At 42.0% G+C, this 19,183-nt stretch overlaps 1 protein-coding gene across 1 annotated transcript; it reads right to left on the reverse strand.

Annotated features, from left to right (window-relative positions):
• Positions 1-5,746: 5,746 nt before the first annotated feature.
• Ngdn (neuroguidin, EIF4E binding protein) lies at positions 5,747-15,725 on the reverse strand. The gene is made up of 11 exons (XM_013025474.1): positions 15,698-15,725; positions 15,350-15,409; positions 14,588-14,659; positions 8,724-8,861; positions 8,411-8,495; positions 8,274-8,326; positions 7,933-8,056; positions 7,675-7,843; positions 6,530-6,686; positions 6,353-6,410; positions 5,747-5,901 (listed from the first exon to the last, which is right to left on the reverse strand). Exons 1-11 carry the CDS (start codon positions 15,707-15,709, stop codon positions 5,882-5,884), a joined length of 948 nt encoding a protein of 315 aa, XP_012880928.1. The 5' UTR covers positions 15,710-15,725; the 3' UTR covers positions 5,747-5,881.
• Positions 15,726-19,183: the final 3,458 nt, after the last annotated feature.

Raw genomic sequence — 19,183 nt, forward strand, 5'->3', positions numbered from 1 at the left:
ACCTAACTAACACAGGGGACTCTTGCTAGCTAAACGGTCACTAGTCAAAGCCAGGAACGGATTACCTATTAAAGGGTACCTTTCCTATCTATCTCCATCTACTTTCCTTGCTGACCTCTTAGGTTTTTGCTTGCCCAGTTCTTTTCTAAATCATTCTCTTCTACAGTTCCCTTACATTAGGAGAGCCATCTATAAGATGCTATGGGCAAGAAGAGAAAAAGAAAAAGGGATAAACCAGAGTATAGATTTTTAGACAAGGAAAAGAGAGGGAAATCTAGACAGACAGACAAAGAGAAAAAGACAGATAAAGCAAGTGAGGTGGATTGGGTGGGGAGAGGGATGGAGGTAGCGAAGAAGATGGCACTGCGGAAAAAAGCGCCACAAAATTAATTTGAGGAAGGGAACAGTAGAGATGACGTTGGTGGAATAACAATCAGGCAGTAGAAGGCTGAGGAGAGGGGGAGGGCAGCTGGATGGGGAGGAATGATGCTGGGAGAAGGCCTGGCCCGCACTGACAGCAGCACCACCTATGGGTATGGTAAAGGGTTACAGACAGTAACAAAGAGGCCCCCCACCTGGGCATAGGAGCCTGGGTACAGATGGGAAGGGAGAAACCACTGACTTCTGCCCTTCAAACCTCTCAGTAACACAATGTGCAGGCTAGAAGAATAAATTGTATATGGCTCTCCTGGGAAGAAAGATATTTAACAAGGTAACAGAAGGAAGGGAGAGAACTCTTGGCTTTTTCCATTCCATGGTAGAGGGGGGTTCTCCCTCAGAATTCAGGCAGTAATAAAGAGAAGGGCATGAAAGGGGAGGAGCGCAAGATACTGAATAGAATGTGTGTGTACGTGTGCTTCTTCTTTCATTAGCCAGAGAGAGGATTTTATCGTTATTTCAAGTGATTTCCTTTTCCCATTGGACTGTGGAGAGGACAGCTCCCTCCCTGGGGCAATGGCTGGCCCTCACTCAGCTGCTTCCTCCCCGCACAGCCTTCTAACTCCTAACCACCATTAAAAACCCCCAGGGAGCCACCAAGCCGAGGAGGAGAGGAAGGAAAGGGTCTCCCTATCAGCGGAACAGACTAAGGAGGGGAAGAAAGATGCAAGAGTTCTGCAGAGGGAGGGGAAAGGATATGTGATCAGTAGTATTTGTTTGTGCTTTTATGGAGGAAGGATCCGTCACATTTTTAATAATAATAAATACATGAGGACAGATTTGCCCGAACTGCTCTGGCTCCTTGGGAAGGGTGGGGGAGGGGAGCCAAATGCAGCTGCGGCAGAGACCAGTATCTCCCTCTCCCATCCCCCATGAGCTCAGTATTGCAGCAGCTTCCCCTCCCCCTCCAACTGCAGTCCTCCCAAGCACAGCCCACCCTCTCCACAGTCCCTTCATACAGCTCTGCCCCTCCCTCACCCACTTCTCTCCCTACTCCTCCCCAACCTCACTCTAGACTTTCAGTACTGATCCTCATTTAACACAGCTGTACCCTAGCTTGAAGAAGCCCTTGTACTTCTGTTTTAAATCTGCTGTCCCCATCAAGGTTCCTTGATGGGGTTTTATTTCAGAGCCCTTCATTAGCTAAAAGCAGCCCCCAGACCCCCACACCTGTCATACAACACTCCACAGAAGTCATCCAGCACAATCCAGTATTTCCTGGGGTCCACCAAAAAGGGACAGCTTTTTCTCTCCATTTTTATCTCAATGTGACCTCCTTCCTCACACTCCTAATGTAACAGTCATCAAATGTGCTGGTGTTTAGGGGATATCAGAGCCTCGGGTCTCAGTGACTACTGCCACCTACTGACCCAAATTTGTCCAAGATAGACCTTTAATATACTTCTTACACAGTGACGCTCTGTTATTTCAAAAACATCAATAGCTTAAACATGCAAAGGCATGACTCTTGGGGCACCTCTGAGACCCTCTGAACAATGAGATCAAAGAAATACAAAAGCACGACTGGGCAGAGAGCCAGACCAAGGATGCCTTTCTCTATGCACAGGGAGAAAGAGGAACAGGGAATGAAAATCCAACTTTAAGTCTCCTCAAGGATCTGTAAGGGAACAGAATTATTCTCAAGTACTAACAAGATGTTACCATAGAAAAGAAAGCAGGACTTAACTCATATGCTTTCATCAAATTGTCTAAATCTTTGTCATGAATCTGGGGTTTACAGGCTTAACAGATCTCAGAAAGGATAAGGACTTTCAAGACTATGACAACCCCATCTAATGTGTACCAATGAGAAGATTGGTCTGTCAGATTGGACAGACAAAGCTGGGCCCTGAAAATGGGTGGGTCTATTCCATTTAGTGCTAAAGGTTGGTTTAGCACTGGTACTTTCCACCCAGGAATGAAACAGCCTGAACTCTCCATGGTCCTGAAACCTGATATACTACAATTAGGCCATCCTTTTTCTTTTTTGGGGGGGGGGTGCCTTGAACTCTGGGCCTGGGGGGTGCCCCTTAGCTCTTCAGCTCAAGTCTAGCACTCTACCACTTGAGCCACAGTGCCACTCCCAGATTTCTGGTAGTTTATTGCAGATAAAAGAGCCTCACAGACTTTCTTGCCCAGGCTGGCTTTGAATTGTTATCCTCAGATCTCAGCCTCCTGAGTAGCTAGAATTACAGGCACAAGCCACTGATGCCCAGCAGGCCATCCTTTTCTCATAGCACCCTACCACTGAGCTATATAACTAGACTGTGGTTGTTTGAAAACAGGTCTGCCTATGTCACTCAGATTGGCCTTTTACTTGCTATGTAACCCACACTAGCCTTAATTATATCTTTCTGCCTTGGCCTCCCAAGTGTTGGTATTACAGGCCTGTACCATCATACCTGCACTCTTTTTCTAATAAGTTATCCATGAAGACTGTTGGGAACTTCTGATAAACCTTTATAAAACTTTCCCCTTATTACCCAAACCTTTATAAAACCCTAAAAACAAAGTATTAAGGTAAAATTAGACTGGTGACACTCTCTTCCCTACTCCTAAGACAGAAGAAACTAAGGCAGAGATACTAAATTAAACAAAGTCAGGACTTTCTTACCATTATATGCTAACACAATAGGTGCTCATGTGCACTAATGATAGAGAATATGCTGTGATCTATTATCATTTGACATTCTTGTAGCTCTGAAGAACCAGAGAACTGAATCTGTATTAATACAGGAAAGAAGAAAAGTGAACAACAAAACCAACATTAAAGAAACCTCCAAGCCAGGCACCGGTGGCTCACACCTGTAATCCTAGCTACTCAGGAGGCTGAGATCTGAGGATTGAGGATCAAAGCCAGCCTGGGCAGGTAAGTCCGTGAGACTCTTATCTCCAATAAACCACTAGAAAACTGAAAGTGACACTGTGGTTCAAGGGGTAGAGTGCTCGCCTTGAGCTGAAAGAAAGCAGGGACAGTGCCCAAGCCCAGAGTTCAAGCCCTACGACTGAACAAAAAAAAAAACAAAAACCAAAAAAACCTCCAAATTCTAATTCTTCCTCAATTACTGTATCAACATCCCTTAAGCTATTTTCTATAGAGGTCTAAAAGTCATAAAAGGAGGTCATACCTCTCATACCCATTTCAACCAAACTAACTGCACTCAGGCACATTATATATAGATTAAGAATCTATATATACAGGTTAAAAATCCACACAAAATTCTGTCATATAATATACTCTTACTGTTCATTGACTCTGCTATAAATACTCTTAGAAATAATTTCATTAACTGTTAGAAGCCTTTTACTAATGCCAAAAGGCCAGGGGGGGGGCGGGGGGGGGGAAGGAAACAAGATGACCTGAGATTAAAGACTGAATTAAGAAGCCGGGCACTGGTGGCTCACGCCTGTAATCCTAGCTACTCAGGAGGCTGAGATCTGAGGATCGAGGTTCAGGAAAGTCTATGAAACTCTTATCTCCAATAAACCACCAGAAAACCAGAAGTGGCACTGTAGCTCAAGTGGTAGAGTGCTAGCCTTGAGCTGAAGGGCTGAGGGACAGCACTCAGACCCAGAGTTCAAGCACCTCGACTGACAAAAATAAAAGACTGAATTAAGTTAATATAAGGTCCATGAAAGCAGGGATTTTGTTGTGTTCATTGGTATACACTAAGAGGCCAGCATCGTGCCTGAAGGCAGTGTATCTACCTAAAACGTTGCAGTAAAGACAGAGGTTAAAAAGTCTTGGCATTTAAAAAAAAAAAAGAAGAATAGCCCCGAAAACCTTCATGAACAACATGACAATTGAAGTCCTCCATCCCCTTCCTGAGGAACTGTTTTTCCAATGCTAGCCATGAGTCATTCTTTTTTGTTGAACCACTTGTCCAGAGATTCTTTCCTCTTTCATGCTAAGTCTGTTCCTTTGGCTCTTAAGGACATAGAAGTCTGAGGTCTCAGGGCATGTCAAGGTCCCCCAGTTCTGAGGGACTGAAAGTCATGAACTCTATAAACAAATCCATCCTGGCACCATTCAAAAAACTTTGATTTGGAGGGCACCTCAGAAACAAATTAAAGGGCAGAGATGTTAAATGATTTGCCTAAGACCACCAGATCAGCTAAGGACAGGCATAAATCCAGACTTCTAATTTCTACCAGATTACAATGGACAGAATACAGAATCTTACCCAAATAAGGCAGACCACTATAAATCCAAATTCACAGGACTTAGGTTTTCTGAAGGTAATGAGTCAAATTATATTCCTATGATACTGCCCAGAAGAGCCAGCAACTAGAATCAGGTGTTCCAGAGACACAAAGCCTTTCAAAAGCCTCCAATGAATCAATTCTATAGATTCAACTTCATTTTAAATCTTTTGTTCACTTTTTTATCACCCAAGGCCTGTAGGACCTCTTACCAAAAGAAGTTATTCTCTGGATAGAATTCAAGATCTCAAATATAATTCCCACTATTCTCCTGACTGGGTTTGGCTGGTATTTCTGTAGGGCTTTCATTCTTCTGGTTGTCACACTAGGAATTTCCTATATATCTGCTTCTTGCCATTCTTTTGCAGCTCTTTGCAAATGGACTGGCCTTTACTGACTCTGACAAACTGAAGCCCTAATTGAAGGAAGATTAAAAAATAACTAAAAACAAAAAGAGCAGGGGACATGTTTCAAGTGATAGAGCACCTGCCTAGTAAGCATGTAATGGAGTTTAAAGGAAAGAGGAAGAAGAAAAGAAAGAGGAAGGAAGGAAGGGAGGGAGGTAGGGAGGGAGGGAAGGAGAGGAGGGGAAGGAAGGGAAGGGAAGGGAAGGGAAGGGAAGGGAAGGGAAGGGAAGGGGAAGGGAAGGGAAGGGAATGGAGGGAAGGAAGAGGGAGAAGGGAAAGGAAGGAAGGTAAACATTCTGAGAAGCAGAAATGCAGAAAGGTTCTGATGAAGAAAGTTTTTCTTATATTTGTTTATAGTCAGGCACTACTGCCACCTGGTGGCCAGGCTACATACAGTCATAAAACTTAAAATCCACATATTCCAGCTATTAGTATTGTGTAACAACTCTATATAGAAAGTTGGGGCAATGTGGGTTGGAACAATTAACTGGTCTACTCTAATCTCTCAATGTTTCTTAATAAATAGCCAATCTCCAATTTCTAGAGAATATATATTACCAATGAAAACTTTACAAAGACAAACTTCTAAAATAAAAGAAAAAAATCATCTTTCCCTTTCCACACTCATTCACCAAAAATACTCCACAAACTCAGCAATTCCAGTCATACAATACATGTACAAAGGGGATTTTAGTTCTTAAGTAATATCAATTTTATTAGTAAAAAAATCTTTCCAAATGTCCAAAGCAAACATTCCAAGGAAAAACCTACATACAGTAAAATTAGAAGTATCCCAGGTTGACAAAAAGATACATAAATATGGACACCCATAATCACCGCCGCCTTCTGAAACCTGAAAGGAAGGGAAACCAAGAATGAGGCAAAGGAAAGTTAGAAAAGCTGAATGACAGGAAAATAGGGCTTATCTAGAGAAGGGCTTGACAAGGTAGGTTGCTAAGGTAGTCCTCTCTCAATTATCTTCCCAGGATTAAAGACTAGTAGTAGGAATGAAACTGAAATGGGATAATGGTTCCTTTGGGTAATACTTTAATTCCAGTTAAGGAAGAATGAACAGGTGCTGTGAGACCTTGGAGATGAAATCTAGATATCCCTTCTGTGAATAATGCTGATGTCCTGCTTAGATAAAAAGAAAGATAAAAAGCCCACCTACAGACAATAATGCTCATTATGGGAGAGATACTTTGGGGATTAATGAGACCCAAGATGGCAAATTCTGAGAGGTAGCATTTCAAATCAAACTTCTACATTGCACTTGATCACTTAAGTCCTAGAGGTTCACTAACCTTTTTTCTTCCGACCTTTCTTAGGTAACTTCTTCCGCTTCTTAATAGGATTCTGATCCTGGAGACAGATGGAGAAGTGAAGGAATAGCAGTGCATTTGCCAATTCTCCTGGTACTAAGCCCCACATACATCTGGCTGAAAACATGACAGCTACCTACCACTGCATCTTAGCCTTACCTCATCAAGATGAGTAGTTCCTCCCGTCAATGCACTGATGTCACTGAAGTGCGTGAGGGAATGAAGCTGTGAACTCATAACACTTGCTCGTTTTCGTCGTCCTTTCTCTCGCTTACTGACACTTAAGCGCACCATCATGCTCTCCTCATAGTTAATCCTGTCAGAAAAAGACAGTTTCTAGCAGCTCACATAATTGTGACAGGAAGCTTTAAGCCAGAACCTGAGCCATGTTATTTATTCATCCTTGTTCAGATGTCTCAAGATTTTTCATAGATCAACATAGTCTTAAGTAAAGATGTGTGGAATTCTCAGTTGCAGGCTACCTCAGTGAAACGTTCTCTATGCTAGAATTTCTCTCATCCTAAAGATGAACCCATGGCCCATCCGCATAACTATTTAAAATATTTTACCAGGAAATTCTTTCACTTCAGGCCTACAAAATAGATCCCCTCAATGGGGATCTACTCAGAACCTGAGTAAAGTTAATTAATCTGAATTTAAGTTGGAGTCATTTTTTAACTTGCATTCTCCAACCTCAGTGCCATTACAAAAAACAACAAAACAAAACCTGCCTTAGACAGGTGCCAGTGACTTACAACTGTAATCCTAGCTACTCAGGAAGCTGAGTTCAGAAGATCGTGGTTCAAAGCTAGCCTAGGGTAGAAAAGTCTGTGAGAACTCATCTCCAATTAACCACTAAAAAAAAGCCAGAAGTGGAGCTGTGGCTCAAGAGGTAGACTTGAAGAAAAAAGCTCCGTGACAGTGCCCAGACCTTAAGTTCAACACCCCACAACTAGCATGGGAGGGGTGTGTGTGGATAGAAGACACTCTCCCCTCAAAAAAAAAACCATCCTGCCTTTACTGTCTTCTGCACAAGGGAAAGTAGTGCTAATGAGATATAGACAACTAAAGCCCTACTATGTGGAAGTGAATATATTCTCCTCCACAATTTACTAGAGCCTAAACAGATGGAGGGAACAAGAGTAACTTTTTTCTCATTCTTATTCTGTACTTCAAACTCCAGTTTTTCACTCCACTTCCTATATAAAGTTAGTTTTCTTAGGACCAGATTTAATCACATTTAATTCAAAGTGTAGGGAAGATTCTATATAGTGAAAATAATTTCTAACTGCAAGAGCTCAGACCTGTGCTGGTCCTCCTGACTCTGGCGAGTGACATGTGGATGACGAGTGTCACGGATTTCTTCTGGAGCATCTGAGTACTGCTCCTTGAGTTCACGAATGACAGAGCTACTCAATGCCCGCCTCTTGGCTCGTTCTAGGCGCTTTTTCTCCCGCTCAGCCTCTGTTTCATCTACGTGATAAAAAATCCAAAAGGGTTAGTCCAGAACAGAGAAAAGGAAAAGAACCACCCAACACCCACTGAGAGGGCAGCAGGCATACCATAATGTACTGGGACCAAGCGTGGTGGAACGTATTTCTTAGATGCTCCTTTTGCAGTTTTCTTCCCTGAAGCCTCAGACTGGCCAGCCTCTGTTTCATCATCCTCTTCATCCTCAGAACTCAACTACACAAAAAAAGAAGTCTATAAATTTAGGAACTACTAAGAAAAATATGAAGAAAACCCAAAGCTGTGATACCCTGAGGAGATGAGAAGGCAAGTAAAAGGGAGAAAGGCAAGCCTCATACGAAAACATTCTAAGGCATAAGCTGGAAAATAAGGTCACAAAAGAATATAGAAGATCCGGGATCATTCAGGAAAAGCAGGATAATGCAACCCTTACCTTGCTCATCATATTGGTAGGATGGGGCTTAAAACGAAGTGGGTCATTCTCACCTGAAATACAAAACCCAAGACATTTTATAAGATTTGAAACTTTATGATGATACCACAACTTTATAATGTGTGCTTCCTACTTACTAAGACTGCCTGTCACTGCTGTCTTGACCAGTTTGTCAATCTGATACTTTAGTTTTTGGTCCAAGGGTCGAAGTTTTTCCAAAACCTATAATATGGCAATTGAGTAAGATTATTTACCTTTCCCAAATCAAGGATATACCAGTCCCTGTATAAAACATACACCAAAGAAACCCAAAGAAGAGAAAAAAAATACTCTTTTCCACTTGTTTTTCTCATTTAAACATGAGTATATACACTCAGATGAAATCTACTGTGTGATACCTAGAGACCAGGATCTAAAAACTAGAGCTCCAGGACACCAAAAGGCTCTTACCGTGCGGATCTCCACCAGTCTCAAAACTGCAGCATGTCCCTGAAGAGATACTCCAGAGGCTTTGTCAAGGATGAGATGGCTCAGATCCATAAGGTACATGAGCAGCAGCTGGTCTTTTACTTCTAAGAAGCTAAGACCCTGAGTTAAGCAAAACAATAGGAGACATAGATTCAGTTTTAGCCAAAGAATCAGGAGGCATATAAACAGGATGTTTTTTTAAATTCAAGTTTTCCCCATCAGTCTACATAAACCTTAAGTACAGTATCCCTCCTTACTTACAGTCTTGCTTTCTGAAGTTTCAGTTACCTATAATCAACTGCAGGTCAAAAATACTAAATGTAAAGTTACTGAGATAACCAACTCATATTTAAAATTGTACACTGCTCTGTGTAGTGTGATGAAACCCTATGCCTTCTTACCCATTCCACCTGAGATACTTAGTATCCTTTTTCTCGTGTACCCACAAAGAGTATGCTACTTGCCTATTAAGTCACCTCATAGGCATCTAGAAACCACTCAACTAACTCTTACTATACTTAATAATGGCCCCAATATGCAAGAGCAGCAATGAAAATAAGGCACTAGGGCACAGAGCATGGAAGGACAGATTTAACTGCATATGTATGATACAGGAAAAGAGAAGATACACAAGCTATGGTATTATGTGCAATTCAGGCATTCACTGGAGAGGTGTCTTGAAATGTATCCCCCATGGATAAGAGGAGACTAGTATGGTCTCAAGAAGTAGCTATATCCAAAATAGTCAGAAGAGAAAATTATGCTAACACAGAGAAGTAAAGCTTAGAGAATTATTAAAAGATAGTAAAAGCAAGGAAATCAATAAAGTATCCCTCCCATAAAAACTATAACAAAGTTTCTCAAGCTCAGAGCTACTGATATCTAAGGCTAGATAATTCTTTGTTAAGAATTGTCCTGGTACAGGTTTACAGTAGGATTTCTAGCTTCAACGCACTCCCAAACTGTAACAAAAAAAAAGAGTCCATATACCGCCAAGTTTTAAGTTAATCAAAATAATATTGATGTTATCCCTATATGATGCAATTATATGAATAGGTATAAACAAGCAGTTTATGTATATATACATACAGTGAAATAGAATTAAAATCCATGTCAGCAAAAACTGTAGAAAGTATCTATAATATGGTTCTAATTATAACACATAGTTTTATATTCACAAGTAACTACTACCCTGTTGGGGTGAGACAAGGACAGGGAAGAAATAGAGTACTTATACCAAGAAAGTTTTCACAACAAAAATACTTTACTCATAATTAAAAGGCTCCACAAATGTTGACTGTTTTCATTTCTTTGTGCTTTTATATAAGTTTCAAACTTTACAAAACTGAAATTGTAATACTGGACTTGCAGCGTATCTTACTGGTAGCTTGTCTTTCATATGCAAGGTTCTATCTCATAACCTGAAAAAAATAAAAATAAAAACCCCAGAAGACCCCACAAAATTCTGCTTTGTATTGATAGGCAGAAAATCAAGCAAACGTCATACATTTTTGTTGTTTTTGACCATGGGGCCTGGGGCCTGGGCGGCAGGCTGTCCCTCAGCTCTTCAGTTCAAAGGTAGCATTCCACCATTGGAGTCACAGTGCCACTTCTGGCTTTCTGAGTGGTTTATTGGAGATAAGTCTCATGGACTTTCTACCCAGGCTGACTCTGAACCACGATCCTCAGATTTCAGCCTCCTAAGTGGCTAGGATTACAGGTGTGAGCCACCAGGACCCAGCACAAGTTAACTTTTGTGCATGCGTGCGTGCGTGCATGTGTGTCCTGGGGTTTGAACAGGCTTGCTCTGAATCACAATCCTCAGATTTCAGCCTCTTAAGTGGCTAGGATTCACAGGTGTGAGCCACGAGGACCCGGCACAAGTTAACTCTGTGTGTGTGTGTAACTGTGTGTGTGTGTGTGTGTGTGTGCCAGGACCCGGCACAAGTTAACTGTGTGTGTGTGTGTCCTGGGGTTTGAACTCAGGGCCTGGGTGCTGTTCTTGTAGCGTGAGGCTAGCACTCTACCATTTGAACCACAGCACTACTTCTGGCTTTTTTTTTGGGGGGAGGGTAGTCCCCCAGGCTTTCCTACTCAGGCTGCTTTGAATCATGATCCTTTTGATGATACCCAACCTCCTAAGTAGCTAGGATTACAGGTGTGAGCCACCAGCGCCCAATTAAGTTAGTTTTTTGTGGTGTTTTTAGTTTGCTTGTTTTTTGGCTAGTCCTGGGGCTTGAACTCAGGGCCTGGGCACAGTCCCTGAGCTTCTTTTGCTCAAGGCTAGCATTCTACTAGAGCCACAGCTTTTTTCCAGCTTTTTCTGCTTATGTGGTATTAAGGTATTAAGGGCTTCATGAAGGGTAGGCAAGCACTCTACCACTAAGCTACATTCTCAGCCCCAGTATTTTTTTATATGAAATAGTGCATGTAGGAATGACTTCAGGTACAGTTAACAAATGAGTTTTGTGACTACACACACTGGGAAAACCTACACTTTGGCAAAGAGCTCTGGGCGCCAATGGCTAATATCTGTAACCCTAGTTACTCAGGAAGGTGAAATCTGAGGATTTAGGTCTGAAGCCAGCCCAGACAGAAAAATTCATGAAAATTCTCATTTCCAATTAATCAGCAAAAAGCTTGGAAATGGCTCTAGGGATAGAATGCCAGTCTTGAGTGATAAAATCATGGAAGAATGCAAGGACCTGAGTCCAAGCCCCAGTACTGGCACAATAGTAGTAATAGGGGTTTAACTCAGTTTTACTTAAACACTTAAGCCTGTGTATCTTGACACCAACATTTGGCTCTTGTATCAGCCCTAGTGTGACTGAAGGATGGATTTAAAGACTATCAAGTTGACTTTCAATTCTAAACTACACATTTGATAGTCAAAGACTGAATCAGTCTTCTCATATGGAAAACATGTTTATTTCTTTCCAGCCCTAAAGAATAACTGTCACAAATAAGATACACGAAAGTACTTGTAACCTGAAAAGTATCTTGTCAAAGTCATTGGTCATAAAAGAAAAGTTAATTCAATGATGAAACACACAATATATGTACATGTATTTTTACTGCAAACAGCAGTCAAAAAGATCACAGCAGGTCCATTACACACATTAGTTGATACAGAGAAATTTTCAGTCCCACATCATCAGTTGTGTTTAAAGTACTATGTGTTGCAAGTGTGCACAAATGTATTAACCAAAACATGATATTTTCAGGTATGAATTCAAATGGTTTAATTCCTTAGAAAGGCTAACTCACAGTCCAAAAATGAGTATCAGGTACTCAAAAGAGAGGGGACGACAAGGGGAGAGAAGTAGACAAAGAGAGAAGCGGTGTGTATGGTAGGGGAGAAGAACAGAGTCATAAAATTAAATCTTACAAAATTAAGAAAACTGAGGGAATGGGAGGGTTCAGAGGTATAGGGAAGAATGACAAAAGGGGTAATATAGATCAAGAAGCACTGTATTTATAAACTTTTGTGTTGAATGGTTAACTTTTCTGCACGGTTAAAGATAATGAAAAAACTAAAATACTTTTAAAAAGCAAATAAGTTGTTGTGTGATCTGTTGAGTGTGTCCTTGCCCTTAATTCTGTGAAAATATGCCCCACATAATGCAAATAATGCACGAAAGCAAGGTAAGTTATAATAATCCGTAAAAGCCCAAAAGGGTTTGTAATATTCATAACTCCAGTGATGAAATAAAAATCTGGGATTTGTTGAAAGGTGACAGGTCTTTAGCGAAAGTTGGGTGGCACTATGGGAAAAATTAATTGAGCATCCACAGCATGTGAGATAAAGAGCATGAAATAAGATCTAGTTTTCAGTGAATAGTATTAATGTGTAGAACAGTAATTTTTTTTGGGGGGGTCCGGTTGTGGGGCCTGAACTCTGGGCCTGGGCGCTGTCCCTCAGCTCTTCAGCTCAAGGATAGTGCTCTACCACTTGAGTCACAGCGCCACTTCCGGCTTTTTTATTTTTGCTTATGTGGTGCTGAGGAATTGAACTCTGGGCCTCATGCATACAAGGCAAGCACTCTACCACTGAGCCCCCTTCCCAGCCCCTAGAACAGTAATTTTTGTGACACTAATATAGTCTAACTCCATGTGGTTTCAAGTTATAAATACTCAAGCCTACTGTACTTACAATATAGGTAAATTTGGTTAATTTTAGAGTATTGAACTCTACGCATCTCAAGCACTAAATTGTCTGTCCTTAACAGCCATCTCCTTGGAACATACACCTACATATAGCATTCTAGAAGCCAAACACTGAAATGGATCAAAGTACCATTGCCAGTACACAGACAGATAAGTATGCTTTCTGACATCTTGGGCATTGTCAATTCAAACTGGATTACAATATGAGAAAAACAAACTGAACAGAAAAAATAAACATGCAATAAGAACAAAAGTGAAAGATTACTGAATTCCCTATTTTATTTACTTATGAGAATGTTGTTTAAACGTTATCTAAGATGCATCATTTTCATAACCAACATCTCTGAAACTGGATTGTATCTTTTAGTCAGAGGTAACTTAGCACAATGTCACAAATAAACAGCACTTCTTTCCTTTTACTTTTTTGTCAGTTGTGGGGCTTGAACTCTGGGCACTGACCCTCAGCTCTTCAGCTCAAGGCAAGCATTCTACCACTTGAGCCACAGCACCACTTCCGGTTTTATGGTAGTTTACTGGAGATGAGTGTCACTGAGCTTCTTGCTAGAGCTGGCAAGAAACTTGCCCAGCAACAGCATTTTTCTTAACAGGGTAATCCCTTTCCCTTATACATAAGAGACACATTCCCAAACTCCCAGTGAATGCCTGCAATGATGGACAGAATCAATTTCTATACATGCTATGTTTCTTTCAATGCATACATACCAATTATAAATTTTAATTTATGCCCGGCACTGGTGGCGCACGCCTGTAATCCTAGCTACTCAGGAGGCTGAGATCTGAGGATTGCGGTTCAAAGCCAGCCCAGGCAGGATGAGACTCTTATCTCCAATAAACAACTAGAAAACCGGAAGTGGCACTGTGGCTCAAGCAGTAGAGCGCTCACCTTGAGCTGAAGAGTGCAGGGACAGCGCCCCAGCCCAGAGTTCAAGCCCCATGACCGACCAAAAAATAAATAAATAAATTTTAATTTATATATCTAGGACAGTAAGAGATTAGTAACAATAACTAATAACAGAATAATTACAGAATACAAATTATTTGGTAAGTTATTTGGTATGTGTGAAGTATGTCTAAAATTTACCATTTGTGTTTTCAGACTAATTAATGTCAGGTAATGCAATCAGTGAAACTGCAGGTAAGAAGGAATTACTGTATAAAAATAAGTAGTATGCTCTAGCATGCCTTAGATTAGATAAACACAATAATAACTCCTTAAGGGGTAGTCTATAAGGTTTATCACATTTTAGTTTTCCAGTCTAACTTCCTATGGCTTTTACACATTCATCACAAAAACTACTTACCTCCTTCCTCAGAACATCATCATGATGCTTTCTGACTCTGTAACTTTTCACATGCAGTTCCTTTTACACCTCTAGCTCCTATTTAGTCTTCAAAACCCTGTTACTCCTCTGAGAAGTCATAGAACATGGCAACTAACCTCACCCCATGCCTGGCATAGCATTCTTCATGACTCTTTAAGGTGACTGTTGCTTCCCAAAGCTATTACTTTTATCTGTCTCTCCACTCAACTCCAGCACAGAAACTATGTTTTACTTATCTATAAAGCTCTAGCACTTTGGACACAATACATAATAAGTCTATGATGAAAGAACTACGGAGAACACAATGTCAAGGAATATTCTTCAAATACACATTACCTTCTCTGTAGGATAGGCTCCACCTTGAACTTTTTTTGTTAGTGTTTGTACTTGTGCAGTTACAGCCATCACCTGAGATTAGAAAGGAAAAAAAAAAGAAGGCATGGGTGAAGTAGTTGAGCACTTGCCCAGCAAGGATACAGCCCTGAGTTCAAGCCTCAGTACCATTAAAATAAAACAAATTCTAAAATATTCAGGTTTAAAAACAACAGCAGAAAATAGCCGACTAAGCCAAATCAAGTCCTATCTGTTAACTATGAAGGAAAGGGCTAAATGATGCCACCTAAAAATTATCTGACACATTGTCACTAAAGGGTAATAACTTTATTCAGTTCTGAGAAACTACAGGAGGAATAGTTTCTGACAGTTCAAGAGGTGAACAAAACTACAATTCTGCCCAAACCTGGGGGAGGGAGCAGGAAGGGAGAGGAGAAACAGAGACAGAGGAGAAACACTTTCACCAAACCACTGGGAAGAAGAATGAACAGTGTTAATGAAAGGGCTGTGACTTTGTACAGATTGAACCTACAATATACTGAATTATATAAATGTGGGCACTCAAAATGCACAGCACTGTTTTCCTTCTAAGAACTGGTGACTGGTTTCTTTATAAGTTTTCTGCACTTACCGGGGAGCAAAACCAATTACTTAGAATGGTTTTACACTTACAGTACCTGATACCACTAAAAGTCTAGGAGTGAGGCATATAAAGTCCAAGCCATTTGGTGACTAATCTATTCCAAAGGAGAGGACATTACTTACCTGCTCCTGGAGGCTTTTCAAAAGTGTCACTGCACCTGGAACATCTGATTCCAGAACCCCCTACAGAAAGGAGAAGATAGGAAAGTCAGTCTTCAATGAAGGCGATGAGCAGCGGAAGATGTTGGGCAAAAAGCTCCCTAATCTCCTTCCAAGCCCCAGCGGCTTCCTCTCAAAAGCCAGCCTCCGGGGTTACCAGAAAGCAGCCCCAACTCCACGGAGTGGAGATCACAGCGCTGAACAAATTGTCCATCACCGCCCTTTCCTAATGCCGGTAATTTCTCTCGGATCGCTGTAAGGAAAGAAAATATCCACACTAGCTGCGAGGGGAAGAAACCACATTACACTCACCGGCGCCGCCATCTTTACAACTGATGCACCTTCCGGTTTCGTATTTCCTGAGCGCCAAAGACGTGATAGATTTGATAGACAACTACCGCTGGCAAATTTAAGCCAATAGGATTCACGACTCATTCACTTCCGCCCCGAACAGGATGGAAGGGAGGCGGGTCCTCATTTGGCCAATGGAATAAAGGAATTGGTTAAATTCGTCGGGCTTGGGAGGCAATGTAATGAGGAAATGATAGTCTTGGACGGCGGAGAAGGAGTGACGCGAAACCAATAAGAGCAATCAGATGGTTGATTCACAGTCAGAAGGCCCAATTGGGAAAGGGGAGTTAACTGAGCAACGTGAGAGCTTATTGGCTCCCGATTGCCGCAGTACGTGCCAGTTGCTCCACCCACCACCCACCCGACCCGCGCCTCGCTATTTTCCTGCAGTGCCCCAATCCACCGCTAGGTGACGGCCGTCCGTTTCTTCGTGTTGCGGCCACGTTGCGGCGCCGCCATTGCCCGCGGCACCTTCAAGCCTGGGATTGGTCTGTGACAGTCCTTGTGTGATCTTGGACAGGTCTCTCGGTTTCTGAGCCGCGAATAGGAGAACTGGGTGTGAGAAGCCCAGATCCAGATTTAGAGGCTGGTTGGGAGGACACCGACTTCTGTGGGCTGGCCGCCGCAGCTCGCCCACCCCGACTCCTGTCAGCTTGGGGATTTCAGGTGGCCTCACCTGTGCCGCAGGTTCGGGCAGAACTTGGTTTAAACCTAGGTTGTAGATATTTCTGATACTTCCATCATACTGTCAGATCACTCTCACTGTCAGCTCACACCAAACGTGTTAGCTCACCTTCTTCTACGCTTGTAAAGTCAGTTGAATACTGTTCCCATCAATTGCATTAGGAAATAAAACACTAAAAGGCAGTGTTTCAGATTTCTCCCACAGTGGCTTGGAAATCAAATATGATTAGGAGCTATCTTCATGTAGTAAGGGGAAAAAATAGCCCCCTTACATTACAACCCTTCCCACCTAGTCAATTAACAAGTAGCTTTTTTATTTTAATGTGCTGGTAGTGTGGCTTGAACTCAGGGCCTGGGCACTGTCCCTGAGCCAATTTTTATGTGGTAGGATAACGCACTAAGAGAAGCATCAAAGCCGGACACTGCCGACTCACACCTGTAATCTTAGCTACTTGGGAGGCTAAGATCAGAGGATCATGGTCAAAGCTAGCCCGGGCAGGAAAGTCTGTGAGACCTCCAATAAACCACCAGGAAATCGGAAGTGGCACTGTGGCTCAGGTGGTAGAATACTTACCTTGAGCTGAAGAGCTGAGGGACAGCACCCAGAGTTCAAGCCCCACAACTGACAAAAAAAAAAAAAAAAGGAAACATCAGGGGGGTTTTTTGTTTTGTTTTTAAAATTTATTTATTCTTGGTGCTGGTCCTCGAGCTTGAACTCAGGGCCTGGGCTCAGTCCCTGAGATTCTTTTGCTAAAGGCTAGTGCTCTACCACTTGAACCACAGCTCCACTTTTGGCTTTTTCTGAGTAATTTATTGGCGATTAGAGTCTCAGAGGACTTTCTTGCCCAGGTTGGCTTCTAATCTGAGTCCTCAGATCTGTCTTCTGAGTAGCTAGGATTATAGGTATAAGGCATTAGCACCTGGCTAAAGTTCTTTTTTTTTTTTTTTTTTTTATTTTTGCGTCCAGTCGTGGGGCCTGAACTCTGGGCCTAGGAGCTGTCCCTCAGCTCTTCAACTCAAGGCTAGCGCTCTACCACTTGAGCCACAGCACCACTTCCGGCTTTTTTCTTTTTGCTTATGTGGTGCTGAGGAATCGAACCCAGGGTCTCATGCATACAAGGCAAGCGCTCTGCCACTGAGCCACCTTCCCAGCCCCAGTTCATTTTATTTAATTCAATAAATTTATGCTTTCAGCCTAACTTTACTGGAGCTCTATCCATTTTTGACAGAAATTATAATTTTCATGTCTTGAAAAAAATATGCCATGAATTTGCTTTTTGGAGGAGTCATAAATTGGCAGCATTTCGGGGCTGGGAAGGTGGCTCAGTGGTAGAGTGCTTGCCTTGCATGCATGAGGCCCTGGGTTCGATTCCTCAGCACCACATAAGCAGAAAAAAAGCCGGAAGTGGCGCTGTGGCTCAGGTGGTAGAGCGCTAGCCTTGAGCTGAAGAGCTGAGGGACAGTGCCCAGGCCCAGAATTCAGGCCCCACGACCAGACCAAAAAAAAAACCAAAAAACAAAATTGGCAGCATTTCTCTATAAATTTGGAAGTCATTTGCAACCCCTATTTATTGGGCAGTGTTTCCTATGTTGTGGTGGGCAGTGTTTCCTATGTTGTATGGTTCATCTAAAGCTAACAAAAAGTACTTGTGCTTGGTGCCAGTGGCTCATGCCTCTAATCCTAGCTACTCTGGAGGCTGAGATCTGAGGATCATGGTTTGAAGCCAGCCCAGGCAGACTCATCTCCAATTACAGAAAAAGCTGCAAGTGGCGCTTTGACTAGCCTTGAGCAAAAGGAGCTCAGGAACAGTGTCCAGGCCATTTAAGCCCAGGACTGGCAAAAAAAAAAAAAAAAAAAAATCCTTTTAGCAAACAGACCTGGTGGCTCAAACCTGTAATCCTAGCTACTTGGGAAGTCAACGATCAAGGGATTATTGTTTCAGGCTAATTCACGACAATAAAACTTCACAAAACTCCATCTCAACCAATGGCTGGGCATAGCGATATACTCTTGTTATCCCAGCTACAAGGAAAGCACATGACTGGGCACAGTTTTGAGTGTCTGTAATTCCCAGAGATACAAGAAAGTACAAGTAGGAGTATCTTAACCCATACCAAACAAGGCATAAAGAGAGATCTTACCTCAAAAATAATAAACACAAAAAGGGACTGGAAAAAATGCCTAATAAGCATGAAACCCTGATTTCCCAGTTTTAAAAAAAAATTCTTTTTAGCATTTTCCTCCAATTTTCTATTAAATTTTCTGTAACCATAGTAATAGATTCTTCTAGGTGGTACCACATCTAGTTTGGTTTCCTTTTAGTGCAAAAATCTAAGTCATTTGATAAATAAAAATTACAGTTCAGGCTGGGGTACATACTTGTAATCCCAGCACTCAGAAGGCAGAGACAGGCAGATTTGAGGCCAGCCTAGAGTACATAGTGAGTCCTTTTCTCATAAAACAATACCACACACACAAAAAAATTACAAGCTCAGGTCCTGTTTAAGTTTGTCCAGTCCAGACAAAATGCAAGGCCTTATTCCAAACATAATCAGAGCAAGCCAGGCAACAGTACTCATACCTATAATCCTAGCTACTTAGGAGGCTGAGATCTAAGGATCAAAGTTCAAAGCCAGCTTGGGTAAGAAAAGTCCATGAAGCCGGGCACTGGTGGCTCACGCCTGTAATCCTGGCTACTCAGGAGGCTGAGATCTAAGGATCGAGGTTCAAAGCCAGCCTGGGCAGGAAAGACCATGAGACTC

Source organism: Dipodomys ordii, unplaced genomic scaffold, assembly GCF_000151885.1.
Source record: "Dipodomys ordii isolate 6190 unplaced genomic scaffold, Dord_2.0 Scaffold84, whole genome shotgun sequence".
Taxonomy (NCBI): domain Eukaryota; kingdom Metazoa; phylum Chordata; class Mammalia; order Rodentia; family Heteromyidae; genus Dipodomys; species Dipodomys ordii.